The sequence below is a fragment of the Lactuca serriola genome, chromosome 5, assembly GCF_051521515.1.
Source record: "Lactuca serriola cultivar US96UC23 chromosome 5, Lser_US96UC23_V15, whole genome shotgun sequence".
In the NCBI taxonomy this organism is placed as follows: Eukaryota; Viridiplantae; Streptophyta; class Magnoliopsida; order Asterales; family Asteraceae; genus Lactuca; species Lactuca serriola.
The window spans coordinates 325720055-325739787 of record NC_136412.1 but is presented as its reverse complement, the minus strand read 5'-3'; the positions used below and the strand labels follow the sequence as shown (position 1 = coordinate 325739787).

General features: G+C 35.2%; 1 protein-coding gene across 1 annotated transcript; it reads left to right on the top strand.

Annotated features, from left to right (window-relative positions):
• Nucleotides 1–13626: 13626 nt before the first annotated feature.
• LOC145055147 (carbon catabolite repressor protein 4 homolog 1-like) lies at nucleotides 13627–17327 on the top strand. The gene is made up of 11 exons (XM_079003442.1): nucleotides 13627–14395; nucleotides 14590–15343; nucleotides 15425–15595; nucleotides 15681–15767; nucleotides 15854–15940; nucleotides 16041–16094; nucleotides 16181–16272; nucleotides 16371–16485; nucleotides 16570–16717; nucleotides 16817–16965; nucleotides 17062–17327. Exons 1-10 carry the CDS (start codon nucleotides 14238–14240, stop codon nucleotides 16960–16962), a joined length of 1812 nt encoding a protein of 603 aa, XP_078859568.1. The 5' UTR covers nucleotides 13627–14237; the 3' UTR covers nucleotides 16963–16965; nucleotides 17062–17327.
• The last annotated feature ends 2406 nt before the right edge of the window (nucleotides 17328–19733 follow it).

Below are 19733 nucleotides of genomic sequence, written 5' to 3'. Positions count from 1 at the left end.
CACAAGTGACAATGAAAGGTGATTTAGTCATCTTTCCAAGTAAACAATATTCGGACGTGTCATCTGACTTTAGGTCAAATGACTCCAAAACTCCATCCTTTTGGAGTTGGGCTATGCACTTCTTATTGACATGTCCAAGACGACAATGCCACAAGCATGCCTTGTCTAAACCATTAGACGAATCGACATGCAACAAATTATTTCCTAAGTTATCTACAACCATTACAGTTTCATATACACCATTACAATACAATGCTTCAAAATATAAAGTACCATTATAGAAAGCATTAATAGAACCAACTTCATTATTAAATGAAAATCTAAAACCTTGTCTGTACAAACCATGAAACATAATAATATTCCTCGTCACCCACTACTAAGCACTAAAGAATAAATCTCGATCTTCGTGACAGGTGACGATTTCCTATTCCCCGTTATCAAGTTCATCTTCCCATGCTCCACATGCCTACTTATTCTTAGCCCCTGCAAATCAGAACAAATGTGAAAACCACATATTGTATCAAGGAACCAAGAACTAGAATGTGATGAGTTATTAGATTGAATAGTATAAATATCTGCGAATGAGGGTTTTATCATTCCATCCTTGATGTCCTGCAAGTATTTCGGGCAGCTTTGTTTCCAATGCCCCTTGTCATTACAATAGAAGCACGTTGCTTCTTTAGGATCGAATGAGGGAGTGGTAGAACCAGCTTTACCTTTGGATCCATTTGAAGAGGGGCCATCATGGGACTTTCCCTTATGGCTCTTAGAGGGAGTTTTCCTCTTCTTCCCTTTTCCATGTCCTATAGCGAGGACGGGGGCAGCAGCAGTAGGGGTGGACTCGACAACTTTGCCTTTAAGTCCACTTTCAGCAGTTCTCAACAATCCTTGAAGTTTGCTCAATATGACTTCCTCCTTGTTCATCTGATAAGTCATATTGAACTGATCATAACAAGGAGGTAAAGAGTGGAGAATGATATCAATCGCCAACTCTTCGTCAAAGTTGAAATTCAACTTGAGCAGACGATCCACATACCTTTGCATCCTTTATCCATAACAAACTTTCAAGATCTAAACATTATGCACTGAAGTGATCAAAAGTTCACAACACCCAAAACTAGCTAGATCTAACAAATGCATCGTCAAGATTTAAGCTTTATATTTGCAAAAGAAAGATCAAGCTGAACAAGGCCTAGATCTACAAGCTCCAATGCAACTAACACTTCTCCAATTAGTTCATTCTTCTTCAAGATGCACCAAGTACCCTCCAAAGCACTCAAAAAATCTTTCTTTAGTTCACAAGGCTCAAACTAGGGTTAGGGTTTCAAGGGAGGATGTTAAAAGGATGGAGGCTGAGAATGGAAAGGGTTTGGGGGAAGTTAAGGAGCTTAAATAGAGCTCAAAATCCTCAAATTAGGGTTTGGGTGTTGGTCGCGTACGCCCAGTGTACCATATTTAAATCACGTGATCTGCCATTGCCTAGTACGCCCAACGTACTTGGCTTATCCCAAAGCCTTCTTAACTTCTGACGGCCATAACTTCTTCGTTCCAACTTTGTTTTCGATAATCTTTATATCCACGAAAAGGTATTAAAGATCCCTACAATATTATATAGATATCTTGGACAAAAAATTTCTTGATCAAAAATCTATATTTCATGCAAGAACCCGACTTATGACTTTTCCCTTTCTACTCTTTGGCCCAATATGCAGTTCCAGGATTAAATCTCTTAACCATCATTACCTCCTTACACAAGGACTAAGCTTTACCTCCTTAAGGCCTAGAGACTTTATGCAATCGAATTTTGACCCACGACCCTGAAATAAGAAATGACTGGAAACAGGGTGTTACAAAGTCCCACATATTCATAAATTTGCAAGCTTTATGAGATCTCATCATTCCAACTCCCTAAACATGAAGATTATGGGACAAAACATAATATCTAGAAATCTATTTTGATAAAAATCGAGTCTTGGACACTTACAAAGGTCCAGAAGATTGCTAACACAAAGGACGAGGACTAGCTTCCTGAATCTTAGCTCAATTCTTCTTCTTTCTTCCTTCCAAGGCTTTAAGAACACCAACAAAGACTCAAATGTGTGAAAGAGAAAGAGAGAGGGATTTAAGGTTTCACAGGTCTGATGGAGGCTGAGGGTGATCAAACCCTAGCCTTCTCATTCCTTTAACGAGGGAGAAAAACCTAGAAAATAGGGTTTCTCATTTGCTAGCTGCCACGTTGTGGCCTATACTGCCATGTCATGGCGACGAAAATGAAATACGCGGGATGACCTTGACTTGCCATGTCGTGGTGCCTCCCTACCACGTCTTGGAGATCCTATAAAATGCTAAATTTTCAAAATATCAAGTACCTTGTGATCCAGATGTTAAATAAAATATCGAGGACAAGATAATATTGGTAATGTATAATAAGGAATTTTTGCTTATTATATATATATATATATATATATATATATATACATATATGTTGGATTAGTGTCTAAGGTTGTAACTATATTTAGTAAGTACTTGACCCGATTGTGCATAGTCCTTTTGGGTTGCCTTCGCCATAGCAACTTGATAGGGTGATTTAGAGAGAAGAGATCTTATTATTAATATATTATAAGAATAATATGTTAAAGGAATAATAATATTATTTGATTAATATAAGTCATAAATTAATTAGGAATTAATTTGGTGACTTAAAGAGATTAATTGAATAAAGGGGTATAAACTGTCAAATGTGTGAAAGTTGTATTTTGAGCTGATAATCCTTATGGATATAGGGTTGGACGATTTTAGGGATATGGATCACCTAGAAATCGTCCAAGGGCTTATCTAGGATGGGATTTGGATTGCTTTGAGGCTAAGTTATCCAATTAGGGTTTAAGGGTGAAACCCTAGGAGCTCACAGTATAAATAGACCCATAGGGTTGAGGAAATCGGCCACCATTGTGATTGGAGAAACCCTAGAGTCGATTTCCCTCTTCCTCATCTCTCTCAAATCATCTTCTTGCTAGTTGGTGTTTGTAAGCCATTAGAGGAGTGACATTTGTGACTCTAAGCTCCAAGAAGAAGAAGGTTTTCAAGCAAGTAACTCAAGGTATCATTCTAGATCTGTTTTCATATGTTTTGATTGTTTGCTTACATTAGATCTAGCCATGAAAGTCTTGGATTTGTTGCATGTTCAATTAGTGAAACCTAGATCCAAGCTATAGGGTTGTATGTGCACATAGGTAAAGTTCTTATGTCCAAAACCCGGAAGTGGTATTAGAGCCATGATTGGTTTCAATTGAATATGATGCTTAACTGTTTTACTTGCTGAAAATCGTTTTTTCCTGCCCTCTGTCGACCCAACTCGGCGAGTCAGTGTTTGGACTCGGCGAGTTGGCCCTACTCGGCGACTCCAAAGCTTGACTCGGCGAGTTCAAGTGTCAGACAGAGGATAATTCGGGATTTTGTTGTTGTTTTGTCTTGGATTGATACCTAAATCGTTTAATTATGTAAAAATCTAAATTTTAACTTAATTTAATGATTATCCTTGACATAAATATAGATAATTTCAAATCCTTTAAATATTGATTATTTATATGATAAATATTGGACTATTTAAGATTATTTGGTAATTATCTAATGGCTAAAAGTTAATTAGGTCAAATATAGATAATTATGAAATTAATTGTTTAATTTGAATTATTTGTTATTTCATCCCTATTGTTTGAAAAGTTCAATTTATATCCCGAAGTTTTGAAATTTGAATTTTGTGATTAATAGTATAATTTAAAAGAATTTAAATTTCAACCCCTAGAGTTTTACAAGTTTAAAATCAACCCTATACTATTATATTATTAAAAGCTTAATAAATATATAAGTAAAATTAAAATGCTAGTCTTACCGTTAGTAGACCTCATTCACGAAGCCGATCTATAAGGTGGGTATAAGGTTGCTGCCTATAAAATGGCGCTTAATGGGTGTACACTCACACCCACCGCTTGCTTGACCGGTGGAGGGTCGTTAGCCGAACGGGTAGGATAGGGCAACTCTCTCTCCTCATTAATAAGTATGATGAAACTATAAAGTAACTAAACTATTATATAAAATTCCCAATCTTAGTTACTTTAGGAAAAGTGAATTGATGCAATCCCATGAAATTGCACTTTGCACCCTTGCTAAGAAGTTAGTGGAGCGTGTGTGGTTTACCGGCACACTAATTGGTTCTAAGCAAAGGTGGCAAAGGGTGATTCATTGTTATCATAGTTCGATGGAGCGTGTGTGGTTTACCGGCACATCGAATAGATGATTGTAACAATAAAGGCACCATGTAGATTTGCATGGTAATTCACACCCGCTTTGTGATCCTCGGTATCCCAGTCACAAACTAGAGGGGCATATCGAGATTTAAACATGCCATTGAAAAGTTCAATGAATCTCTAAAATCTAGGAATTCTTAATAAAACTTAAGGTTATGTTTTCATGGTGAAGAATTAGTGAATCGTCATTCACTTACCTCCAAATTATTTGCATGATTAGATTACGACATCCCTTTTCTAATATGTAAATAATGTTGTTGGGTCCTAGCCCTAATTTTTCATTTTGGGTGTTTAATTAGGGATCCAATTTCTAATCAAACTTTGTCCTTTCTATTTGTAGATGTCAAACGCAAACAACGTTGCTGCCAACTCATTCACCTTAATGAGTCTTTGCCAAAAGGTGACCTTCGATGGTACCAACTTTAGCGAATGGATAAGATACATTCGCACCATTGCACGCTACGAGGACAAAGAGTATATCCTCGACGAAAAGCTCGAGAAGGTCAACCCGGAAATCGCTACTCCCGAAGAGATGGCTGTCTTTGAGACACACAAACGTGATGCAATGAAGGTTCATTGCATCATGATAGCCACAATGAACCAAGAATTCCAAAAGTCCTATGAGGACATGTATCCGTATGAAATGCATCAAGACTTGATGGAGAGGTACCACCAAAGCGCGAGGCAATAGCGCTACGAGATCATCACTAACATGATCACCGCTAAGATGGGAAATGGAGAATCGTTGACTGTGCACTTGCAAAAGATGCAACGATATGTTGATCGTCTTCGCAAGTTAAATGTTAACTTAGGGGAGGATTTGGCCATCGACATCTTTCTTCATTCCTTGCCTTCATGCTACAACCAATTTAGGATGACCTACCACATGAACAAGGAAGAGGTCACCCTAAGCAAAATCCAAGGACTCCTAAGGACTGCCGAGAGCAAGCTAAAGGACAAGTCTGTTGCACCCACTCCCGCACCAACCGCTGCTCCTATCTTGGCTATAGGGCAGGGAAGGGGCAAGAAGAGGAAGGCTCCTTCAAAGAGCCACCGCAAGGGAAAGTTGCAAGATGGTTCTTCTTCTAGTGGGACCAAAGTTGATCCCGCCAAGCCCAACCCTAACCCGAAGGAGGCAGAGTGCCATCATTGCCACAAGATAGGGCATTGGAAGAGAAGTTGCCCGGAATATATGCAAGCCATCAAGGATGGAAAGATCAAGCCATCTTTTGCAGGTATATACATAATTAAATCTAGTAATTCATCTCACACTACTTCTTAGGTTCTTGACACAAGATGTGGTTACCACATTTGTTCTGTTTTGCAGGGACTAAGAAGAGATAGAGATGTGGAGCAAGGAAGAATAAATCTAATCATGGGAAACAGAAGATCGTCGCCTGTCACCAAGATTGGAGTGTATTCTTTAGTTCTAAGTAATGGATTAGGTCTAGATTTAAATAATTGTTGCTACTCGCTAGATATGGCAAGAAACATCATTTCATTTCATGGTTTGTTTAGACAAGGATTTAGATATTCGTTTAATAATATGAATGGTTCTATTTATGCTTATCTAAATGGTGTTTTATACTTTGAAGTTATGCCTTGTAATGGAATTTATGAAACTGTTATGGTTGTAGATAACCTAGGAAATGATGTGTTGTGTATAGATTCTTCCAATAGTATGGATAAAGCGTCTTCGTGGCATTGTCGTCTTGGACATGTCAACAAGAAGCGCATAGCCCAACTCCAAAAGGATGGAGTGTTGGAGTCATTCGACCTTAGGGAAGATGACACGTGCGAATCTTGTTTACTTGGAAAGATGACCAAGTCACCCTTCACTGGCACATGTGAGAGGGGTGAGGGTTTATTGGATCTCATACATACCGATGTATGTGGACCCTTTAGATCCACCACAAAGGATGGAAACCGCTTCTACGTGACTTTCACCGATGATTATAGTAGATATGGGTATATTTACTTAATCAAGCACAAGTCTGAAAACGTTTGAAAAGTTCAAAGAGTTCAAGAATGAAGTGGAGAATCAATTGGGCAGGAAAATCAAGATGCTTCGATTTGATCGAGGAGGAGAGTACCCAAGTCTTGAATTCCACGACTATCTCAAGGAATGTGGAATAGTTTCACAATTGACGCCACCTATGACACCATAGTTGAATGGTGTGGCAGAAAGGCGCAATCAAACCCTGTAAAACATGGTTCATTCAATGATGAGTCGTGCTTCACTACCTATCTCATTTTGGGGGTATGCCTTAGAGACTGCCGCCCATATCCTTAACCGAGTCCCTACAAAGAAGGTTGCCAAAACACCTCACGAGATGTGGACAGGGAAAGCTCCCTCGTTGGCACATATCAAGGTTTGGGGTTGTGAAGTTTTCGTAAGACGAGAAACTCATGACAAGCTCGAACCTTGTAGTGAGAGATGTATTTTCATCGGCTACCCGCAGAAATCCTTTGGATATCTCTTCTATAGACCGAGTGACAATGTAGTCTTTGTTTCGAGGAGATGGGTTTTCCGAGAGAGAGAACTCATAAGCCAAGGAGATAGTGGGAGGCAAATCGATCTTGAAGAGATTCAAGAGTCGAGCGATGAAGGAATCTATACCGATGGCGTTCAACCCGAGGAGGAAACTCCGGTTGAACCAATTGACGAGTCATTACCTCTTAGACGTTCCGGAAGAGTTAGAGTTCAACCCCAGTTGTATGGTTTTCATATTACTACTGAAGGGGACACGTATATTAGTGATAGTACACTAATAAATCTAGATGAACCTAATTGCTATAAGGAAGCCATGGCAGGCCCGAAGTCTGTAAAATGGAAAGAGGCAATGGACAGCGAGATTCGGTCCATGTATGACAACCAAGTTTGGAATTTGGTTGACAATGTGCCCGGACGTAAGACGGTTGGGTGCAAATGGATCTTCAAGAAGAAGACCGACATGGATGGAAACATGCACACGTACAAGGCGCGATTGGTTGCGAAGGGCTTTACTCAAACTCCCGGAGTTGACTATGATGAAACCTTCTCACCAGTTGCGAAGATAAAATCTATTAGGGTGATGCTAGCTATTGCCGCATTTCATGATTATGAGATATGGCAAATGGATGTCAAGACTGCTTTCCTAAATGGGAAGTTGGTTGAGGATGTTTACATGGCTCAGCCAGAGGGTTTTGTCAATCCGAAGCATCCAAATAGAGTGTGCAAGCTTGAGAAGTCCATTTATGGACTTAAGCAAGCGTCTCGCAGATGGAATCTTTGCTTTGATGAGAAAGTCAAAGAGTTTGGATTTGTACGAAGCGAAGATGAATCATGTGTATATGTCAAAGCCAGTGGAAGCATATTTAGCTTTCTCGTTCTATATGTCGATGACATACTGCTCATAGGAAACGATGTCCCGACTCTGCAGGAAGTAAAGTCCTGGCTCGGGAAGTGCTTCACTATGAAGGACCTCGGAGAGGATTCCTATATTTTGGGAATAAGGATAGTGAGAGAAAGAAGTAAGAGACTAATAGGACTTAGTCAGAATACTTACTTAGATAAGGTACTAAAACGTTTTAGTATGGAAAACTCGAAGAAGGGAGAACTACTGATACAGAGTAATACCAAGCTGAGTAAGACTCAAGGTCCGAGTACCAAAGCCGAGATAGCTGAGATGAGCCGAGTACCTTACGCTTCCGCAGTTGGCTCGATCATGTATGCTATGACTTGTACTCGACCCGATGTGGCCTTCGCTTTGAGCATGGTCAGTAGATATCAAGGGAATCCTGGTAGAGTGCATTGGATTACGGTCAAGAACATCCTTAAGTACCTTCGGAGAACCAAGGAATGGTTTCTAGTCCTCGGAGGGAGTGATGACTTGAGGGTGCGAGGGTATAGTGACGCCAGTTTCCAGACCGACAGGGACAACTACCGTTCGCAGTCGGGATGGGTCTTTACCCTTAATGGAGGAGCAGTAACTTGGAAAAGTTCCAAGCAGGAAACTGTAGTTGATTCAACGTGCGAATCAGAGTACATTGCAGCGAGCAAAGCATCAAAGGAGGCAATATGGTTGAAGAACTTCATTGGCGATCTTGGAGTTGTGCCTGTCATAAAAGGAGCCCATGGAAATTTTATGTGATAATGAAGGAGCGGTTGCCTTGACCAAGGAACTGAGGGATCATGGTAGATCTCGGCATATCGACAGAAAATATCACTTTATTAGGCATCGAGTAGAAGAAGGACACCTCGTGGTTAAGAGGATATCATCAGAAGATAACCCAACAGATCCGCTTACGAAGGGACTGGGCAAGGTTAAGCACTTGCAGCATGCTAGGAGTATTGGGCTGAAGGATGATATTAGTTTAGATTAGTAGTATTAGAAACGTGTAATAGATAAATGTAATTGACATTTGATGATTAAATAAAGGAGTATTATTTACAAGTATTGTTACTGTCTTGTGTTAATTGTTTAGCTATTGTTTCACTTTGCATGTTTTGACTTCCAGAATAATTGAGTTTATTAAGAATAATCGAATTATTCAAATTGTCCACAATCGTTCATATGTTGGAAGTAGGTATGAATGAAGATTGTCGTGAATTGGTGTGTAGATTGTCTAAATGGTATTAGACATAGCAAAGGTTTGCTGCAACGTTCATGAGTGCTTATGAACAAGTTTTGAGCATTGGAATAAACCCGCGCTTGCTGGAATCACTTTGGAGTGATCGCAAGACGATAATATCATATGGTCTTAAAACTTAGATATATGGTTTGTTATTTACTAATTGGTTGTACATTGATAATGTGAAACTGCATCAGTAAATTGATGTTATAAAACGCATTGTTGTGTATAGTTGGTTAGTCGATAAGTAAATGCATATAAGTCGAAGTTTATTTGTTACATTTATTCTAAGAGAGTAAAAGTGATATCACGGCCGTTCGATGATTTGATTTGACTTATGTGTCGGGCCCGGTCAGGACTGAATTGATGTGTTCATTTAAGTTCTATGTCAAATAAATCTGAGATCGAGAAAATAGTTGCTGGACAATGAGTATGACAATGTCTTATGAAATCGTCTGCACGATATCAAAACAGAGGACTGTACGATCCCTTATCTAAAGGACAGGTTACTGATATGATCAGAGTTGACAGCGTCTTTGAGAGCTACGATTGCTAATCGGATTGTGTTTGCATTTATAGTTACTAGACTTATCCAAGTGGGAGACTGTTGGATTAGTGTCTAAGACTGTAACTATATTTGGTAAGTACTTGACCCGGTTATGCATGGTCCTTTTGGGTTGCCTTCACCATAGCAACTTCATAGGGTGATTTAGAGAGAAGAGATATTATTATTAATATATTATAAGAATAATATGTTAAAGGAATAATAATATTATTTGATTAATATAAATCATAAATTAATTAGAAATTAATTTGGTGACTTAAAGAGATTTAATTGAACAAAGGGGTATAAACTATCAAATGTGTGAAAGTTGTATTTTGAGCTGATAATCCTTATGGATATAGGGTTGGACGATTTTAGGGATATGGATCACCTAGAAATCGTCCAAGGGCTTATCTAGGATGGGATTTGGATTGCTTTGAGGCTAAGTTATCCAATTAGGGTTTAAGGGTGAAACCCTAGGAGCTCACAGTATAAATAGATCCATAGGGTTGAGGAAATCGGCCACCATTGTGATTGGAGAAACCCTAGAGCCGATTTACCTCTTCCTCATCTCTCTCAAATCATCTTCTTGCTAGTTGGTGTTTGTAAGCCATTAGAGGAGTGACATTTGTGACTCTAAGCTCCAAGAAGAAGAAGGTTTTCAAGCAAGTAACTCAAGGTATCATTCTAGATCTGTTTTCATATGTTTTGATTGTTTGCTTACATTAGATCTGGCCATGAAAGTCTTGGATTTGTTGCATGTTCAATTAGTGAAACCTAGATCCAAGCTATAGGGTTGTATGTGCATATAGGTAAAGTTCTTTTATATATATATATATATATATATATATATATATATATATATATATATATATATATATATAGTTCTCTTTCTACACACCCAAATATAACAGGGAAGTGACTGTATCTTATATATACTTTTCAAACTACAATATTGTCTCTTTAATATGTATAATTCTTATTCTAAGCACCCTATAATTTTTTTTATAGATGTCACAGTTTAACAAAAAATACAAACTACAAAGCGTATTGTATAAATGCTAAACTATATTATATAGTGTTGTTTGATGGTGTGCTTTGCTTTGTGTAATTTCATTAACACTCTTACATGACATGCCAAAAACCGAAGGTTCTAAATAACGTAAGGCGTGACTTTGACGATAATGTAAAACGTCGAGCATTGACGAGCCACGTCGTTTGTAAGGTGTGACTTAAGGCGACACTTTTGTATAAAATTAGTATTTTTATATGTATTTTCTATTTTTATTTATTTTATATACATATATGACTTAAGACGACGTTTTGTTAAAGCTTGACGGCAAGTACAAGTCTTGGAGCCATGACGAGCTTTTTAGAACCTTGCAAAAAACCTTAAAAGATGGGTGTTTTCAGTTGTATCATATAATAAATAAGATGTTTAGGTGAACTCAATATTGATTAATGCATATTCTTGAACCATACACGAGTAAGATGTGAATATTAGATGATATGTTTAGGCGAACTTGGTATCAGACGATATGTTTGTTTAGTTGAACTCGACATTCACTTCACATTTGAAAATTAGAAATCCACAAAAAGATTTTTTGTTTTTAGTTATGCATTTTTTTCAAAAGAAGAAAAATCCAAAAATCTTAAAAACCCCAAAAAGATTTTTGTTGACACCGCTAATGATATATATAGTTAGACGCTTAGTAAACTTAAACACGTGTTTATCTTCTATAATCAAATAAATAAACTCCCTTATTTCGGACATGATTCATCAAAACATATCGTAATAGAGATAAAATGTGTCCACCTCATCACGATATGTGTAAGACTAGTCATCTAAAACTAGAAAAGTGATTGCGATGCACCTCATCACAATATTTTTTAAAAGTATATTTTATAACTTCCGATGTTAGACCCAACTTCAAAAAAATTATACAAATATTGGTCTTGTTGGTTGATGCAACCACTATATAGGGAAACGAAAGGACTATGCCATCATTATTCAACCATGCCTCATCAAATATCTCAATCCATCTTGTTTACAATTAGACTCTCCTTGGGTATCTAACCTTGGTATACAACTCAACTAAATTAAGTCAAGCCAATTTGTGATTATGTTGAAGCTTCCTCGAGATAAGATTTAATCAGAATCTTCCTATATATATATACACACACACACACACATACACTAGGTTATAACCCGTGGAAACCACGGTCGGTATATTAAAAATATTTATATAAATAAGAAAACAATAAATGTAAAAAACCAAGATATTGTCGATTGTAGGTAATTATGAATTGATTTGTTAAGCAAAATAAACATAATAATGTTATTAGGATAAGATTTTGTATTTTCAGAATTTGAATTGAATTTGATTTGTTACAACAAAAAAAAATCATAGAAAAATACCACGTGTCAAAGAGACATTCTAAAAACCGACACATGTCATTTTAAGGTTCCAGAAGATATATATATATATATATATACACACACACACACACACACGTTGTAGGGTTGATTTGGTACTAAGTATTTATCATATATACTTCTTGTATGGGCTAGCAATATATATTTTTTTAGTTTAAGTTTGTTTTTAGTTAAAAGTCTGTAGTTTGATTCAAGCTGTTTCTAGTTTTTATTTAATTTTGTGCATGATTTTTTTTACCATATTGCATGCATGTGTCCCTGGTGGTTTCATTTACGTTACATTCACGTTTTTGTTAACATTATTTCAGATATCTATTTCTACCAGATTTATTGTAACTCTTTATTCTTCCTCGAGGACAAGAAAATGTTAGGTGTTAGAGAGATTTGCTAGATTCATTTTAATGGATCTCTTAGAACATTTATTCCATGTATTCACATAATATTAATGCTTTTAATCTCATGCATTCTACATATTTTGGGTATTTTATGTAAATTTATGGAACCTTTTAATTTGCAAGTTTTTTGGATGGTTTTAAGATGGTTCGAAGCTTGGAACATTTTCAAGATGTTGTTGGAAAGTTGAAATCCAAATTTCATGAAGATCATATGTAAAAGTCGAAAAATTTAAAGATTCAATTAATTCCAAATAATTACACGGTCGAGTCAAGCTTTGCATAGGGTTTTACTCATTCGGAGTATGTCAAAACATCAATTCATGATTAATTATTAACTATAGTTGAATCGAACAAGAGATTAGAAATTAAAAGTCTCAAATTGTGATTTTTTTTCTTAAAGTTTTTTTTTTACTTCCTTTTTATGTTATTGTTTATTTTAGTTTATTTTTAGTTAATAACCCCATTCTTTATTTTACTTATCAATTATTTTTGTTTCAAGTTGATACTACGTATACCTGGTACGGTGGTATTGGTAGCAAAAAATTTATACAAACTATAGTTGGGATGGTGCATAGTTTAAATAAAAATAAACCATACCTCCTACACGTCAAGCTAATTTCTTCTTTCTCTTATTTCTTATGCATTTCTTTTTTCTTGGAAGCCTCTTCATGATGTGGGGGGAGAAAACACCATCCTCCTATACCGTGGTGGGGTGAAGATGAAGATGACGTTGATGTCAAGTATTCATATAGTTATTATGTTATTAATTTACCCACTAGAAACACTCACCCATTTTCTATGGTTTCCTTTTTGATAAAAATAAATATTAATAACATCATTAAAAATAGCTATTAACAAAAAAGATTGCCACATAGACAATTTGTCAAATGGTTGTAACCTATCAAAGTGCAATGATCGATATTCGATGGTACTGATATTATTTGAACAAAAAAGTTGGATTCAAAGATAGAAATCTATATAGAAAAAAATGTTAATAATTAATTACCAAAGTTTTTTTTTACATGTCAAAACTTTAATCACATTAAAGATCAAGAGCTTTCTATTTTTTTTTTTCTTTTTAATGATTTGATTTATATAAAAAAGTTAATTTTATGCCAAACATCATTGACGTGTTTGTTAAAATTCAAAAGACATATGATGCACAGATTAAATATTTTTATATAGAAGATATATTTTTAAGATATATAATAATAAATTTGATAATTTAATATAAAAATCAACTTATTAATGAGTGAGAGTGAGCAGAGCTGCTCATCAATATAAAATATGATTGCCTTGTTTTAATCTTTAATCTTTGAGATTGCAAGATTCATTTTTTGTGCATATGATAATTCAATGCAATTCATATATAAACACGACATACGATACGAAGAAATTTTAGACGAGAGAGAGTGTACGATACGAAGAAATAATACACGAAAGACGCGATTGAAAAGTGCGTCTTCTTCTTCTTTGTGTTTGTAAAACCCTAAGAAATAAAGAACACCCAAATCAGACCGATCTCTTTTTGTTTCTCTCTCTTAATTCCATCTCAAGTCAATCAGACCCGGATTCCTGAACTCATCTTTTTCCAAAATTTCTTGATCTTCTGATCAATCGATCGATTTTTAATTTTCAATTTCACGCTTTATCATTTCTTTCAAACAAAGCCCCCGATTTTCAAGATCTTTTGGTGGGAAGTTTGCTTCATAGTTTTGAAATTTCGATGAAGGTATAAAAAGGGTTTTTGATTTTGATATTTTTAAAATTGGGTAAGGCTGGCTGGTGTCGAAGACATGTAATGGCGGATCCGCCTGGTGTCCGCCAAGTTTTCTTGCTCGAATTCGCTGTCGCTCCCGGAGTTGTATTTTCATCTTCGTTATCTATTGAATTAGGGTTAGGGTATTTTGACATCACAAGTTGTTGTTGCGATTAAAAGCATGCTGAGCGTGCTGAGAGTGCACCTCCCGTCCGATATTCCGATTGTGGGTTGCGAGCTTTCGCCCTACGTGCTTCTCCGCCGTCCCGACCAAACTGTCTTCACCGACGATGTACCGGAATCCTCACCTATCGAGGGCCATTTCTTGAGATACAAGTGGTTAGTAAACGATTCAAATACTTCTAATCCTCCCCCATTCTCAAATTCTCACACTTTCAACTGAATCTAAACCTCTTCAATTTTTCTCTCGATGTAGTCGCTTCATTTCAGTTTGATTTCGTGTTTACTATCTGATAAGATCTAAATATTTCAGCATTGAATCTTCAACAACCAATAACCCTTTCTCTTTGCAGGTATCGTATACAAAGCGACAAGAAAGTTGCTATTTGTAGCATACATCCATCAGAGCAAGCAACTTTACAATGTTTAGGATGCGTAAAAGCCAAAATCCCAATCGCGAAAAGCTACCATTGCTCTCCCAAATGTTTCTCCGATGCATGGCAGCACCACCGTGTCCTCCATGAACGTGCCGCCAGTGCTGTAAACGAAAACGGAAATGAAGAAGAAGAGATCTTCGGACGATTTAACAACAACAACAACAACACCAATAATCAAAGTTTATCCACTTCACAATCTCTCCCTACTCTCACAAATGGTTCAACACCTCTATACCCTGCAGCTGTGACTCAAAGAAGTGGTGGTGAAACTTGGTTTGAAGTCGGAAGAGCTAAAACCTACACACCAACAGCAGATGATATCGGCCATGTTTTAAAGTTTGAATGTGTTGTAGTAGATGCAGAAACAAAGTCACCCGTTGGACATGCCAACACCATATTAACATCACGGGTGATTCCTGCTCCATCACCGAGTCCCAGGCGGTTGATTTCAGTCAGTAATGCTGACGTGGCAGGACATTTGGATTTAGATGGGAGGCTTTCATCAACAGGAACTTTTACTGTTCTTTCATATAACATTTTGTCTGATTCATATGCTACAAGTGATTTATATGGTTATTGTCCTTCATGGGCTCTTTCTTGGCCTTATCGTAGACAAAATTTGTTGCGTGAAATCGTGGGATATCGAGCAGATATTGTTTGTCTTCAAGAGGTATATATAAATTTACTTTTAATTTTCTTCAAATTAGGGGAGAATCCTGCTAAAAAGGTTATAAAAATGCTTCCTTTTTAGGTTCAAAGCGATCATTTTGATGAGTTTTTTGCACCTGAGCTTGACAAACATGGCTATCAAGCTTTGTATAAGAAAAAGACAGCTGAGGTTTTTAATGGAAGTGTTATGACTATTGATGGATGTGCTACGTTTTTCAGAAGGGATAGATTTTCACATGTGAAAAAATACGAGGTATAATAAGTTGTTTCTTATTGAATTTTCCCTTTTAGTATTGTTGTAAAACACGAGATATAAGATTTTAAGGTTGCGTGTGTAGGTTGAGTTTAATAAAGCTGCACAATCTTTAACTGATGCTTTGGTTCCTAGTGCTCAGAAGAAAACCGCATTAAATCGGTTGGTTAAAGTAAGATTTGATCATTTTCATTTCTTTTTTTTTTGTTAATTTTTGATATGTTGGTTTTGATGAAAATGTTGTGATGATTGTAACAGGATAATGTTGCACTGATTGTTGTTCTTGAAGCAAAGTTTAGTAATCATGGAGTTGATAATCCAGGAAAAAGACAGCTTGTTTGTGTGGTAAGATATAGAATTATAGATACTTAGTTACTTACATGTATTTAATATACAGAATCTTGAAAAAAAAAATCTGTATTAATTTTTGGAATTTTCTTTTTAGGCAAATACCCATGTGAATGTTCAACAAGATCTGAAGGATGTCAAACTATGGCAGGTTAATATATTCTCTTAACTAGAAAAAGACTCGTTTTTTTATTACTATTATCAGTATTTATATAAATTTGTGTGATAATATTTCAGGTTCATACATTGTTAAAAGGTTTGGAAAAGATAGCTGCAAGTGCAGATATACCAATGTTAGTCTGTGGGGATTTTAATTCGGTTCCTGGAAGGTGTGTGTGTGGTCTTATGTCTTCTCTATTTATTTCATCATCAAAGATTATATAAAAATCTCTATTTTTTTAAAAAAAATTATTCTTGAAATTTACAGTGCTCCTCATGCGCTTTTAGCAATTGGAAAAGTTGACCCAATGCATCCCGATTTAGCAGTTGACCCTCTTGGAATTTTAAGACCAGCTACCAAATTGACTCACACTTTGCCATTGGTATTACATAACACATATATATTAATCAAAGTTTTTTTTATAAAATCATGTTTTGAAGTTTTTGTTTTTTATATAAAAAAAAAGGTTAGTGCATACTCATCATTTGCAAGAATTGGAGGTGGAATTGGTTATGAGCAACAAAAGAGGCGAGTGGATCCTGCAACAAATGAACCATTGTTTACAAATTGCACAAGAGACTTCATTGGTACCCTTGACTACATATTTTACTCGGGTATGTGTAATTGTGTATTTCTATATATATATAAAATTTCTTTAAAAGGGTTTTAGTATTTATAATTGTAAATTTACATTATGAATTGGTTTTTAACAGCTGATAGTTTGACTGTGGAATCATTGTTGGAGCTTTTGGATGAAGATAGCTTAAGGAAAGATACAGCACTTCCTTCTCCAGAATGGTCTTCTGATCACATTGCACTTTTGGCTGAATTTCGTTGCAAGCCTCGAACTAGGCGTTAATAAGTAAAATTTCTCAATTAATTGATTATTTCATTAATTAATATTTTTTTTAAAGGCTTATGTCTTATTAGATTAAGTTTTGTATGAAATGGGGTGCAGGTTGGTGGAAAAAAGTAAAAAAGGTGAAGGCTTGAGTTGAAGATAGAAGTAAAGGGTAAAAGAGAAAGCATTGTGTAAGAAAAGAAGAGTAGATGGATTGATTTGGATAGGCATTTGGAGAAAAATCTACTTTGTATCATGCTATTACTACTACTATTACTACTATTACCTTTGTCCCATAGAAGAAGAAAAAAAGAATTAATCATGTCTTATTTCTTTTGGTTACTTGTTTCTTTTGATAGGGAGAAGAAGATAATTTAAAAGAATATCCGGGGTTCAATATAATTAATAGGTAATGCAAAGCTATATTTTTCTTTTTTCACCAAATCCCATATTAGCCTTATTGTCATGTAAAGATTGAACTTGTAGAATCTTAAGATGTGTTGGTAAAAGCCTCCATAATCATATTATTATGTGATGATTTCAACTGCCAATTAGTATGTGAGAATCAAACAATCTAATAGTTATCTCCTTGCTCTAAACAAATCTTAAATGAAGGGTTAAATGTGAAAAATAGCAATGTACTTTCTTTATTACTTTTTGTTGTTACAATATTATTTTATTTTGGTCTCATAATCGATTTACTTTTTATATATTGTATTTTTTATTCAATTAAAGTCCTGAAAATGGGCAAGTGTATTTATTTTGACAATTTTATCTGGGCACCAGGACATTCTATTTTTAAAATTTATATTCTTGGTCTAGATTTAAAATTTTATTACATATAGGTTTAAAATTTACACTTTTAGTCCAGATTTCAAAATTTTGTTATCAATTTAGCCCAAGTTTAGTTTTTTTAACATCTTTTTTCTTAAAAATTTTGTTTAATGTTTTTTTTCTTTATAAAATCATGTTTATACAAAAAAAGACATATTTTCACATTAAAAACCTAATTTTTTCTACATAAAACCTTAAAAAAAACATTTTTGTAATCAAAGTATCTATTAATAAAAACATATATATATTTTTTAATTTTAAATATCTATTTATAAAAGCATAGTTATGTGAAAGTGAAATACACTTATGCAAAAAAAGAGACAATATGCATTTCCTGAACCTCTACCCATGGGGAGTTACCCCATTACCCCTTTCCCCGCTTTACCTATAAAAAAGCGTCCAAAAAGTCTTGAACCCAAGACCTTCCAAGACCTCCCAAAGGAAAACAACCCAAGCAACACTGGTGGAACCCTAGTGGCCAAATGATCTAGACCAGTTGGTTATATCCTAAATAACTTTATAAAATAAATATTTATTAAGTAGATAAAAATATGATGTGTATATAAATACATAAATATATATAGAAATATGTTTTTATAGTAAAAAATATACATGTATTTTATAAAAAAATATATGCTAACATCTATTTTATAATAAATGCACTTGTATACAAAAACGTTCTTATAAAAAATGTAAACAAACACGTTTTAAAAAAATGTATAGAAACATGTTTTTATAAAAAAATATATTGGGCCTTAGTTGTCCACTCAGATGTTTATTGGGTCTGGAATATACCTTTTATATTTATTCACGTGAATTCGATTAAGGATCTAGTGAAACGTTTCATTTGGCACCAAATGAATGTACAAACGTAGTCTGTAGTTATAACCAAAGTCTTCCGGAGTGAGAGAGCGAGAGTTTGTGTATAGATCTATACGGGAGTGACACCCCACACCTGAGTTGTTCGCTACAGTTAGACTAGCTAGTCTAGGGTGACAAACCTTACCTTAAACAAGTCGGCGTCTGACAGACGTCATGATAGACAAAATTGTCATTATCAAGTATGGTTATAACGGCTCACTTAGAGGAATTAACACCATTATAAAATTTATAGGAAACAATCTTTTGTGGAAACACGGTAACCTACATGCACTGGTACTCAACCTCGGATAAACAAACAATACCGGGTTGTCTGGGGTCATCCTCTTTATATTCTCACAAACATTAACATACATGCATTAATAAAAGATCGGATACAAACATTTCAAACCGTTTTTCAGAAAATATCGGATTTTCTGGTGTTTACAAAGTAATACATTTTTTTTTTTCTAAAATATGCTTATGAACTCACCAACAATATATATGTTGACATTTTCAAATTAATTTGTATTCTCAGGGAATTGTTGAGTGGGTTGGTTAGCAAGAATACCTGGATATTTTGTTGTGTTTTGTTAGTACTATATTTAGATATTTTGGCATGTAATATTAAAATACAATACTTGATGTAAACAATGATAGTTGTAATATTACATGTGTGATGATGATGATGTTTGGTTTCAATTATATACACTGTGATGATACTACAAAAATGAAGTCACTCAAGCCCCCGAACATTTCCACCGTTTGGTTCATGGGTGTAACACTTGGCCAAAAATATAAATTTTTGACCAAATTTGTAATAGAATTTAAAATCTAGGACAAGTATAAATTTTGAAAGTGGGATGACCTATTGACTGGGTAAAAGGGTCAAAATGAATACAATTGCAAGTATAAGGATTTTTATACTTGAGTTTTCCCTTACATTTTTGTAAATCTTTCAACCTATAACAATATCATGTAAATACAATACAATTTCCATCGGTATAATTTCACAAATTTGGAAACTTGATAAAAAAATTGAAATTACATTGCTTTTAATAAAAAAAAACCGGAAGTACAATGTTCTAAGAGAGAAA